The following is a 12,672-nucleotide window of genomic DNA, read 5'->3' as shown; positions in this document are numbered from 1 at the left end:
TTTGGCTTGCATCCAGCCCGGCCCAGAATATGGGCCTAAAATTTTGTCTAGGCTCGGCCCGACATATTTTTTTAAAATAAAATACTAAAAATTATTTTAAAAATAAAAATTTGAAAAAGTATTTTAAAAATTTTAAAAATATATTTATTATATTCGGGCCGGGCCAGGCCCGGGCTAAAAAAGTGGTGCCCGAGGCTCGGCCTGTTTTCTAAACGTATCTCTTTTTTTACCCAAGCCCATATTTCGGGCCTATATATTTACCCAAACCCTCCCATATTTCGGGCGGGCCATCGGGCCGGACCAGGCCAGACCGGGCCGCCCGGCCCATGAGCACCTCTAATACGATCATATGTCTACTTTATTTTTATTAAAATATTTATTTATTTATCAATATCTTTTGTGTTATTTATAAAATCTTTTAAAGTGTCACTTTAATTAAAGAAATTAATTTAATGTTTCTTTACACTTAAAATAAATTAGGTTAAAATATGTCCGTAATTTTTATACTTTTTAAAAATTAGGAATTTAATTCCTATACTTGTATTTCTAATAATTTAATCATTCTACTTTTGAAATTTTAAAATTCAAGTTAAACCATTAATCTTTTTTTTGTTAATTTGGTCAATTTCAAAATGTCATAACAACAAATTTAACAAAAAATGGGTTAACAATTGGACTTGAATTTTGAAATAAAAAAAGTAAAGGGATTAAATTCCTAAAAGTACAAGTATGGGGACTATAGTCACATTTAACCAATAAATTATATTATTTGAGGATACTTTAATCTTTTATTTTAAAAATACAATAAAATATGTATCGATTGGATTTGAACGCATGCAAATTAGGTTAATAAAACTATAAATTTACCACTTAACCAAGGTTTTATTTTAATACTTTTGTACATTTTAATTTTATTATGTACACTTTCTTACCTCTATCAATTGTACATCTTCTATGTTATTTATAAAGTCCTTTATCGAGTTGATATCACCCATCAATCAAGTCTCGACTCGCTTAGAGAAATTACTTTAATGTCCCTTCACATTTAAAATAAATCATATTATTTGATAGCACTTTAATATTCTTATTTAAAAATAATAAAATATACATATGAACCTTAAAATTACCACTCAACTAAAGTTTTATCAATAATATTGCTAATTGAGATGGTGTCACAAATTAACTCAAACACCGACTTATTAATCTCAATTTGATGTATTCATGTGTTTAAGTTTTGTTTTATTTGCAATTTAATCTAATTTTTATTTTTTAATAACGTACATATTTCATATTTACTATTAACTAGTTTCAAATCATACATTACATTATTTATTGTATATTGTTTTTAAACACAAATCTGTATTGAAAATATGTGGTTTCCATGCGCGCATGCATGTGATAGAGTTTCTAGTTATTATTTAAGTTCCTAATTGAGTTAGTGTCACGAGTCAACTGGGTACGTACTCGGTTAGGAAAATTATGAAAATATCATTTTGTAATTAAATTATGTTTTATTATTTGTGGGTACTTCAAATATTTTTATTTTAACAAAACCAATATGCATATGGTGATATTTGATTCCACACCAATTGGACTAGTAAAATCTTAAATTTATCACTCAACTAAAGCTTTAGTTTGTTATTTTCAAGAATTTAATCCTTCTACTTTTTAATTTAAAATTCTACTTGCAAATCATATATAATCACATAACATTTTAATTCAATAGTTTCAAATATTAATTATTTGAACTAATTAATTACATTAAATTAAATATAAAGACTAAATTATGTTAGAAATTATTATAAAGATTAAATATTAATTTTAAGCATATTAGAAGGGCCAAAACGGAAATTAACCACTTTTATAAAATTTAAAAAAAAAAGAAAAAAAAAGAAAAAAAAAAAGCACGGTGGGTGTGAAGATTCTTTGGACCAACTCTACGAAGAGCTCAAGTGATCAGGTGGTAACATATTTGCCCATCATTGCCATTCAAAGTGCTAGAGTTCAGATCCTACCAAACGAGGGTGCTCACATTCTCCTGGTAGGTGATTGAGCGCCATGCACGACCTGGCCTGATCCTCGCTATGTTGAACTTGTCACCTCAGGCACTCGAGCTCTTTCTAGAATCGAGAGGCAATCCCAACTGGAGATAATATTGACCGGTTGAGGGGTCCGTTGACTCCCGATGGATGACACTTTTCCAGAAAGGTTCGAATAATTGAACTAAAACCAAATTGAATTCAATAAAAACCCAACCTTATGTGATAATTATATATATACCCTAAGGCCAACATTATTTTGTAAAATCATCAAGATATTGTCACTTGAAGAAACAAACAACAAGAAATGAAGCTGCAATGGAAAACAAATCTTTATTTCTCCACAAATTTAGATAAGCTAAGATTGCAGCATCAGCAATGCCATGGCAATGTCTAAATTACATATATATACACATACATTCAGTTATTCTATTGAACTCATACAATCTAAAGCCAAGCCTCGTCAAACACATCTCGTATCAGCACGAAAAAAGTTTCTTTTACCCAATGTTCGTCTACCCGGAGATATAATAATACAAAGAAGATAACTTACAAATTCAGGTTCAATGAGTATGAAATGATCGATACCGATAAAATTACGGCTTTTCGATTCATATAGTGGCCCTGCCGATCATATGGCATCAACATGTCGAGTAAACAGATACATCCCGAGCCACTAAGAAAATAAACAGGAGGCAATCCTTGTAAACCTCAATGAATGATAATAACTAACCTTTTTCATCATCTGCATATTCATTTGTTTCTCTTAGTTGTTGTGTCCTGCATTAACATATAAGGTATGTTAATACCATGACCGATTGTAATATAAAGTCGGTAAAACTACTATCGGCTTTTCGTTTAGGAACGAGTAATGCATCATCACCCAATGTGCCAATAAATAGTTTTCGAACCCAAGAATGAATCGTGCTAAGTTTTCCAGATTTGCAAACAGAGAAGGGAATTACCATATTGATGTATGAGGGATTCCGAGCCCGTTGCAAGTAAGAATCATCCCTTTAAATCTGGCAAGATATTCCTGCATCACAATTGCAGAGTTCCTATAACATAACAATTCTAGACCAAAATATCATAGGGTTAACATGAATTCTTACTCGTAAGGTATACTTATCGATCTCGTATATTCCAGTAATATCATACTCGAACCGTTTATCAGGGTCGATTAACACTGCAAAAGAGTATGATGATAAAGAGAAGACTGTAAGGAAATCATATGGCAAAGAGAATGCAAAGATCATGTTCCATATGAGCAGAAGAAATACCGTTGTAAGCTTCGTTTATCTCTTGGAACTTTGCGGTGACGGAGCTGTCACCCTTGTGCTTATCAGGGTGCCACTTCTGTAACAACATCATAAGACCTTCTCTGGTTAACTTGATCGTATTTCAATAAAAGAAAGAGTTCGAAGGAAAACGAGAGCGAGAGAGAGACCACTAACAAGTGCAAGCTTTCGGTAATTTAACCTGATCTTCTCATCAGTTGCATCATACTCAACTTCCAATATTTTGTAGTAATCCTTGAATCCAAATTACAACTATGTATCAGATACATGCCGAGGAAAGTATATACAGTGAAGATACGAATCGAAATTACAACATCATATAACTATTTAAGATCGGAAATTGCTTCAACTCTTCATTTGGCTTTAAGTACGGTGTCGCAATATACCCATGTTTGATACTCGCACTCGAGTCTGAATAACATAGCAAGGAATCATACAATAGTATACTGCATAACAAAGTAACCTACAGATTCCATTGCTAAAACTACTCACTTAGTAACATTATAATTTTAACAATGTCTTTAAATACTGGAATTATGAAATCCAAAAACCCAAAACATACCATGAAATACTGGAATTTCTTACTTGTTAGCATTTCTATAAGAAAGTGAATCTCAACCATAATAATCAAATATCCAATAAAAAATTAAGAAAAGGGTTTTCTAATTTCTTAGGGAAAAATATGGCAACTTAGACAATTGTTTAGAAAAAAGAATTGAAATATAATAATTTTCCAGCAAGAAACTAAGCCCAAATCATTTTTTCCCTTTTAAATCTTCAGTTCTTCCATTTTGTAAATCCCTTGAGCTTTTAAACTTTGTTTTTAACAATTCCAATGGCCACAACAAACAGTTCCAGAAGTAAACTTCTAACTCGTAATTTGTAAAATACCAGTAATTTCTAGCAAAGTCAATTAAAACCATAACAAAAAATAAAATAAAACTCAAATAAGTAGCAAAGGAAAACAAAGTAAAACAGAGTTCTTCCCAACTATTTTTTTTTTAAGAAGAAAAAGGCAGAAGGAAATAAAGAATACCTTAGGGGTGGAATTATGATTGCCTTCCATCTGCGAATGTAATGAAGTTGGTAAGCTGAAGTTTGTTCTTCACATACTTCATTTCATACAGATTCCCACTATTTTAAAAACAAAACAAAAAAAAAATCAATAAATTTTTGGAGGAAAACAATAATTTGGGTTTTTATTTATTTATTTATGAAATGCCACAAAATGTTGAATGCAGATTTGGTGTTGGGTCTTATCTAATAAATATTGTCATTTTCCGGATGTTTAAACTTTAAATAGAAAATATTTTTCACGAAGGAATTGCTTAAATTGATGGAAATCAAAATTTTCATGCTAAATAAAATTTCGTATCGTTTTGCAGCCAATTGAGTCCATAGCTCGGTGGTAGAGCATGTGACTGCGGATCAAGCGGTCACCGGTTCGAACCCGGTTGGGTTTTTTACCATTTTATAATTTTCTTTGATTTGGGTTTCTTTTGTTAGGCCTTTCGTGGTTGGGCTCTTTATCATTTTTTTAATTTTATTGATTAGGCTTTTTTTTTAGCCGCTTATGTATAAAAGTAAAAGATTTTTTTATATATATTTCAAAAGTATTATGCTTAGGAATAAATAAATTTCTTTTTTATTTCTTTTATTATAAAGAAAGGATTGTTATATTTTCTTTTGATATAATTAGATTGTCCACTGTTATTTACTTCCGTCTATTTTAGATTTAGCATCAGTTTGGGGCACATCTCTTTAACATAATCATATTTCCTACAAGAGAAGTAGATTATCGGCAAAGATTCGTAATTAACTCGTTGAATTACTCTATTAATCAAAACCTAAAAAATAAGCGGCTTTCGAAATTAACGTACACAACCAATTAATACCAAATAATGTTAAATAAAGCGGCTCATGGTTATGACCAAGATAAACGATCTTAATGCATAGTGGTAGCATAAGTGAAGGTGTAGCATTATCAAGCTGTCAAAACAATTGGGAACCCTTAAGTCTAAGTTGAGAAGAGCGGGTTCGCAAACTAACCAATTATAGTACTTGAATCCATCAAATTGCCTATAACCATGGGTGATGGAAAACACACACTGATAGTAAAGGCTAAATTCTTGGTAGTTGATCATGTTGATATCGTAAAATTTTAATATAAATTTAAAATTGTAAATCAAAATTTGTCATGGCAAATAATCAATAACCAAAATTAAATGTAGAAGTGGGCCTGAATCCGTCAATATCTTGAAACCTTTAAATATCGTGATTTTGATCTTTCAAATTAACACACAAGTATTTTAAAGGAGGTGACTCTCTCTATTCTGCATATGCAATATAAAAAAAATTACATATTAGTAATTTGAGGACATAGCCTTAATATACCGCTTTTGCATATCAACTTAAAATTTTAACCAGCTCATCGTCAATTAAAATTTAATTATTAGAGTATTTATACATATTTAGCCCATGCTTTATTTAATGACCGAAGTCCAACAAATCTTGACTAAATTAGATTACTTTTAATTTGATTTAATATTTTATGATAAGTAAATAATAACATGTAAATTTTATTATTATATATATATATGTGACGTGGATATTTATCCACCAGATTACTCGTAACCTATAAGCAAGCTAAGGGAAGGCCTTTGATGAGGAAGGCTAAGCTGATACTTTGGAAAACAAAGCTTGCCTAAGCTCTCTAGGAAAACATAAACTTTGACCAACAATGCCATGATTCCTACAACTTGTTTAATCAAACAATAATGTCCCCAATACAATCATTCTCCATGATATTATAATCATTACCTAGGATTCCTTCACCAGCTTTAGGACATCATGTTCGGAACCAGAACTCTAATTCAAAACAATTCACAAAGCTCTAGGCACAACTTCCAAACTTGCAATAGTAGCAAACATTCCATCACCAACAACACGAGCTTGACAGCCAACAACATGCATTCCTTCAATAGTGCATAGAAGAGTTGATGGTGGCTTTGTAAGCTGCCATTGACGTCAACGAGCAGGCAAGGATGATGTGTCTAGCCAGGAACAAGAACAACATGGCCAGATGAACCAAAGGTCAGGTAATGAATATTTCCAGCAATCAACCAATAGACAAGCTCGCCAGCACAGAGGTTGAAAGTACATGCCCCAAGCAATACCTCACTAAGATACCGACCTAGAGAACAAGGTGGAAGAGTTGCAAAACTCTCAATACTTCTGCTTTAACAAACACAACACCAACAATACTTTTCTTACCGGTATCAACAGATTCAATATCTTAATATCATGATTCATGTCTACCAATAGTAAAAATCTCGTCCAATTTCTGGCTTCTAAATTTCATATTTTTCAAGATAGTTTAGGTTACTGCTAGCTTATTCAGACTACAATTGAGATTATCTTCTTTTTTCGTTAGCCGGCAGTCTTTATCTTTGGAATTCTTCAAAAAGTTGTGATTTTCTTGTTTATTAACTTTACATATAAAATGATTTCTCATTAATATGCCCTTAATAGGGTTTATAGCTTAGTGATATAGAACACTTGACCGCGAACTAAAAGGTGATCTATATGACTTATTAGTTCACTATCCCAAATGTGGTTTGGGAAATATGAGTCACACTATTAGAGTTTTAGTCTCTTTTTGTAATTCACTACAAATAATAAATGCATTAAAATAAATGCCATAAGCATAAATAGTTTTTTATTAGAAACAATGAATGATTACCTAAAAGTACTAAACTGTGTTTAAAATTATATAATTAAATTATTTGTTACATTATTTAATACAATTTTATTATTTATTATTTTATTTTTCACAATTAATTTATATATATTTAAAGAAACTATATTTACATTTATTTATAAATAAATGTATTAAACACAAAAATACATTTCGTCTCAATTATCACATTATCAAAATTGGACCTATAAGTATCTTATTGGTATGATAATTATGAAAATGTGATAAAAAAAATACCCAATAGTGCATACATATATGGAGACAAACCTTGATCTTAAATAAATACAAGATAGTATTTATCAATACAAGACCCTTTTATCAGTATAAAAGAAAAAAAAGGAATGACAGATTAAATAATTGAATGTCAAATTAGATAGAGACACAGATTACATTGACCTTTGAAAGTTTTACTTTATGTCAATTGACTTTGAAATTCCTTTACTATAAATCGTATCTTATAAAACATAGTATGAATCTTCTGGTTCTGGGTCTATATTCATATTATTAATGTGTCTATACTCATGACCATTAGATACTAAAAATGGGATATTATTTGATCTAGTGATTAAGAGATGATGAATGATAAAATTTATCGAAGTTTGAGCTTTGGGGAAGTACTAAGTTTCAAATTTTACAGGTGTGGTATGGATAAGTTCATGACGTGAACGTAAGTGTTAACCCTCTAACTATAAATAAATAAATGAAAAGAAAATAGAGAAACCTTTAGCATGTGTGAAAGCTAATCATCTGGTTGTAGAAGAAAGAAAAAACGGAAGAAAAGCAAGAAGCACGTGCAGAGGCAAACACTAGCACTGAGCAATTGGTGAGTTAAAAAGAAAGAAAACTAAAGGAGAATAGTATAAAAGATAAGTTGACTAGTCAACCCAGTTATTTTTCCTTTTTAATTAAAAAAAAGTAAAAAAAGTTATTAAAGTAAGAAGAAGAACTAATTTTTACGGACTGCAAAAGAAAATATGAAAACTAAAAAAGGGAGAAAAAAACAAAAAAAAGGGGGGGAAAAATAACGCTAAAACAAGCGTTAGAAAATTGTTGATAGAATCGAATCTCTGTTTTCATCGCCTTTTAAATAAAAAAACGGAAAATTACTATTAAAATTGAAACATAAAAATTATACAATTAATTTAATCTCTGTCTGTCTGTCTGTCTCTCTCTCTCTTTTTTCTTTTTTTCTTTGTTTTCTCTCTGGGTTTTTAGAGAAAGTGAGAGGAAAGATGATTTTTTATGTAATAAAATAATCATATTAATAAATAATTATAAATATTAATTATTTATATATATATGGATGAGAATGAGATTACTATCGGAGAAAGATAAAAGGTAGAGAAAAAAAAAAAGATACTGGGAAATTTGGGGGGTGATCAAAGCTTTAAGAGTAATGTGAATTAGGGTTTTTTTTTTCCTTTTTTTTTCTCCCTCTTTTTTTTGGGTTTTGAAACTTCTTGTCAGTGATCGGATTTCATCGAAATTTCCAGGTAGCGAAAGAATCGGGTTGGATTTTTTATTCACTGAAGGTGACGACTGACGATGACTTTGTGTTTTTTTTTTTTAAAGCTGAATTTTGTTGCATGTTAAGATTTGCTCTTTTTTGAAGCTTCAATTGTTGAATTAATTTAATTTTGCTTTAAATTGTTGTTTCCTTTTTTTTTTTCATTTTATTTGAGAATTTCCTCGGCCCTGTTTGTTTGTTTCTATTTTTTGTTTCATTTTCTAGAATCAAATTACAGAAAGATATTAGATATCATCAGTTTGTTGTAATTGCAATTGCATGTTGGATTATTTGACAAATCAAGTTAAAAATTAACTTTGTATTTTGCTAATTTTGTTGTAAAATTATTCTTCAAGATTACTATATCTAGATATATATACAGTGATATTTTGATTTACTTCATTGAAAATAACAAATAAAATTGTTTGCTAACATTAAATTCAATGTTATTACTGTAAATAGTATATATTAATTGAGATAATAGTGTAGAAGATATGAACAAAATGGAAAGTTCTGCTTGTAACTACCGCTTTACCAAATTTTTTCATGACTTTACATGATTTTAGCAGAAAGTAATGATAGGAATAAAACACATACTCTATCTGTTGAATAGAAGTTTAAAATCTCTACCAATGGTGTTAAAGGTTCGTTATCTGTCGGTTTGTGTTGTTCGGATTCGGCTTATGTTTTTTGTTGTATTCGGAGAGTCGTTGGAGATTATATCCTCGTGCCCGTGTTTGGAAATGCGTAAAACACGTGTACTTCAAGTTCATTTTGGTTACTTAGTAACAGTTTACAGGGTGGGGAGGGGGGGATTATTAGAAACTATTGTGCATCCAACATCGTCGGAACCCTTCAAACCGTTTAAATGCATAGTTATTTTTCCTTAATTGTAGAAAGTTGTTTAGATGATTGAATTCTTTTTGGATGGTTATCATTTGCTTCTAGTCATGTGATATGTAGGGCAAGTTGGCTCGAGTGGCAATGTGGCGTTAATTTGGCTAGAATGCTGTCGATCGCCTTTTTGGGAATCCACTTGCCTTTCAGATTAGATTTTTTAATTAAACCAAAAGATTCTTTTCTATTGGAGTATGAGTTTTGCCCAAAAAGTTGTTCATAGGATCGGTTCATCTCGGGATTGAAGTACTGATTAGGTTCGGAAGCTGGAAATGATTAATAACCATTATGTCTAGATGGAAAGATGATTACTTTCGGAATAAGGAGTTGATTTTGAAGTTGTTATTCATATGTTTTCTCTTGCTAACATGAAAAAAATGCTGAAGCCTTGGTTTGGGTCTGTCTTGAGCAATGTTGCATTGCATGGGATCATAAGTACTGTTTTTTTGCATATAACTTATCCATTTTTGTTTTTCTTAGGTTATAATCATTCTCGTATTAATGAGAGTCTGAGTTCTGGCTTGATCCTTGTATGGTTCAGTGTTGTTAATTTGACAGTAGGAAGATGATACTTGAAGTGATACATTGTTAAATTGTTGAACTATAATGTGCTTTTGAGAAAATAATCTCGTTTGCATAAATTACTCTTGGCCAGCAAGATTTAACAGTACATAGGGTGTTAAACACTGTTCGCATTTTGGTTTCCTTTCCTTCTGTCTTTTGGTATCGTCACTTTGCTTTCTTAATCCTATTTTTCTTACATTCTCAAGGAATAGTTTCGTGTAGGGCACATTCTAAATGGTGTTCAGAGATTCACTTAAGAAGTCAAAGACGAAAGTCGATGGGTCAGAATATGACTCACCAGTGGTGGCTGGTTTGCAACCTCCAGCATCATACAAACACAATTTGAGAGTTTCGCAAGATGATTGGGATCTATTGGCATACATTCTCTTGGCTAATAAAACTAATACGAAACATGTTGGGCAAGGTTTGCTGGACCCAGAAGTGCGTACTTTAACTTTTGGCTATATAGGACTGAACGGAAAGAAACCTATAATTGTAGCAAGATCTGGAGAAAATCATGATGGACAAGCATCGGATAACAGTCTACTACCTGGTCTTAATGATGACATGGCACTGAACATTCTGGCTCGGAGCAGCAGATCTGACTACCCAAATATTTCCTGTTTAAACAAGAAATTTAGGTCACTGATCGGCAGTGGTTATTTATATAAACTGAGACGTCAGCTTGGTATAAGAGAAGACTGGGTTTATCTAGCCTGTAATATGATGCCTTGGAAAGCTTTTGATCCTATGAGACAGAAATGGATGAGGCTACCAAGGATTCCCTGTGATGATTGTTTTACTTGTGCTGATAAAGAGTCTCTGGCAGTGGGGACTGAATTACTCGTATTTGGTCGTGAGTTGTCCGGATTTGCTATTTGGATGTATAGTTTGATTACTCACGATTGGTCTAGATGCCCCGTAATGAATTTGCCTCGATGTTTGTTTGGATCTAGCAGCCTTGGGGAGATTGCTATTGTAGCTGGGGGCAGTGATAAGAATGGGAACGTTCTAAAATCCGCTGAGCTTTACAATTCTGAATTGGGTACTTGGCAAACCTTGCCGGATATGAACTTCCCACGTAAACTGTGTTCCGGTTTCTTTATGGATGGGAAATTTTATGTCATTGGGGGCATGTTGAGTCATACAGACTGTTTGTCTTGTGGTGAAGAGTACAATATGCAGACAAGATCATGGAGGAGGATTGAAAATATGTACCCAGGCTGCAATGCAGGGGGTACATTTCATCCCGCAATGCGTTCGCCTCCTTTAGTTGCAGTCGTAAATAATCAACTCTACTCTGCTGATCAAGCAACAAACGAAGTCAAAAAATACGACAAGGTTAATAACTCATGGAGCGTTGTGAAGACACTACCTGTTAGGGCTGACTGGAACAACGGTTGGGGACTGGCATTTAAAGCCTGTGGTAACAGTTTACTCGTAATAGGAGCTGGAGGACGTGGAAGTGGTGATAACGGAGTAATCGTTCTGCATTCATGGAATCCGGAGGATGGAAGCAGTAATGGAGCGGACTGGAGTGTGCTTGCGGTCAAGGAAAGAGCGGGTGCTTTTGTTTACAATTGTGCAGTGATGGGTTGTTAACGATTCGACACACATCTTTGGTACAAACATCAGCAGTCGAAAGATCGGTAAGCCTAACCAGTTAATGAGTTATATGTTCTCACTATCATTAAGTTGTTACTTGTCTTGTATTTTCCTTCTTTTTTTTCTTTTTTCTTTTTTCCATTTATGGTTCTTCAGATGAATAATTGACCTGAAAATTGTGTAGAAAGCCATTACTGAAAGCTTTTAACCTCTTACCAAGTAATTGACTGTTTGCCATTTCTCTCCTGTGCGTTGGCATTGAATTCATTTCTTTGAGAAGTTACAGTATCTTCCAAACTAGTATATATATATATATATATATATATATATATATATGCTAATGTGAAAGAGAAGAATAAATGGGAAGTCATTAATGCCACTAATTAAGGTTAATTTGATGTTTTAACATCATGAATTATGGTTTGATCAAACCCACGCTGCTTCAACCTCAATGGAGTTAGGCTCGAGTTGTGGGTTAGGATGGAGATGTTTAGGTGCGGACAACAGCTAACTATTTTTTATATTTTTGGTTGGGTGAGTGGTTTATTGGGTTGGGTCAACTTTAAAAATATTTGGGCCGAATTGTTTTCAATTTTGGGTCAGGATAATTTAGCCCAAAATACAGAAACTAGTCGAACCGATTTTTTTCAATTCATTTGGTTTCCGGTTTGCGGTTTTCGTTAGTTCGTGGGTCAACCGACTCTTTAGCTTATTCCGGACAGTGTGTTGGCTGGTCGGATCTGGTTTTGATAACCGTGCCTTTAACTTTTCCAAAAAGAATAATAATAAGTCCCTGCCAAAAAAAAAAAAAAATTAACTTCTCAAATGTTAAAATTTTTATCAATTAAATCCTTTACCTTTAATTGTTAAAGTTGACTGTTAAATAGCAATAATTGTTGTATTTTCTTCTATTCTCTAAGGTTCTTGTTGCCAGGTGCCGATGTTCTTTTATTTAAAATCATTAAAAACATAAAACTATTAAAAATATGGAAAATTACAAGTAAA

The 12,672-nt window shown here is 32.2% G+C and overlaps 2 protein-coding genes and 1 non-coding gene across 5 annotated transcripts; 2 read left to right on the top strand and 1 right to left on the bottom strand.

Moving 5' to 3' along the window:
* Nucleotides 1-1,712: 1,712 nt before the first annotated feature.
* Nucleotides 1,713-4,622, bottom strand: LOC105792667 (uncharacterized). Its single transcript, XM_012621345.2, has 7 exons — nucleotides 4,374-4,622; nucleotides 3,494-3,571; nucleotides 3,320-3,395; nucleotides 3,152-3,225; nucleotides 3,005-3,075; nucleotides 2,773-2,819; nucleotides 1,713-2,223 (listed from the first exon to the last, which is right to left on the bottom strand). Exons 1-7 carry the CDS (start codon nucleotides 4,401-4,403, stop codon nucleotides 2,102-2,104), a joined length of 498 nt encoding a protein of 165 aa, XP_012476799.1. The 5' UTR covers nucleotides 4,404-4,622; the 3' UTR covers nucleotides 1,713-2,101.
* Nucleotides 4,623-4,728: 106 nt separating this feature from the next.
* Nucleotides 4,729-4,800, top strand: TRNAR-GCG (transfer RNA arginine (anticodon GCG)). Its single transcript has one exon. It is a non-coding gene; the product is annotated as a tRNA-Arg (tRNA).
* Nucleotides 4,801-8,124: 3,324 nt separating this feature from the next.
* On the top strand, nucleotides 8,125-11,913 carry LOC105792663 (F-box/kelch-repeat protein At5g60570). Of its 3 annotated transcripts, none has more exons than XM_012621338.2 (2): nucleotides 8,125-8,626; nucleotides 10,285-11,913. In XM_012621338.2, the coding sequence occupies exon 2, from the start codon at nucleotides 10,297-10,299 to the stop codon at nucleotides 11,662-11,664; it is 1,368 nt and encodes a 455-aa protein (XP_012476792.1). In that variant the 5' UTR covers nucleotides 8,125-8,626; nucleotides 10,285-10,296; the 3' UTR covers nucleotides 11,665-11,913. The 3 variants fall into 3 exon arrangements, with proteins under 3 accessions (XP_012476792.1, XP_012476791.1, XP_052490924.1); XM_012621337.2 differs by having other exon boundaries at nucleotides 10,275-11,913; XM_052634964.1 differs by having other exon boundaries at nucleotides 10,269-11,913.
* Nucleotides 11,914-12,672: the final 759 nt, after the last annotated feature.

The sequence above is a fragment of the Gossypium raimondii genome, chromosome 8, assembly GCF_025698545.1.
Source record: "Gossypium raimondii isolate GPD5lz chromosome 8, ASM2569854v1, whole genome shotgun sequence".
NCBI classification, from domain to species: domain Eukaryota; kingdom Viridiplantae; phylum Streptophyta; class Magnoliopsida; order Malvales; family Malvaceae; genus Gossypium; species Gossypium raimondii.
This window is presented reverse-complemented; position numbering and strand designations above follow the sequence as displayed.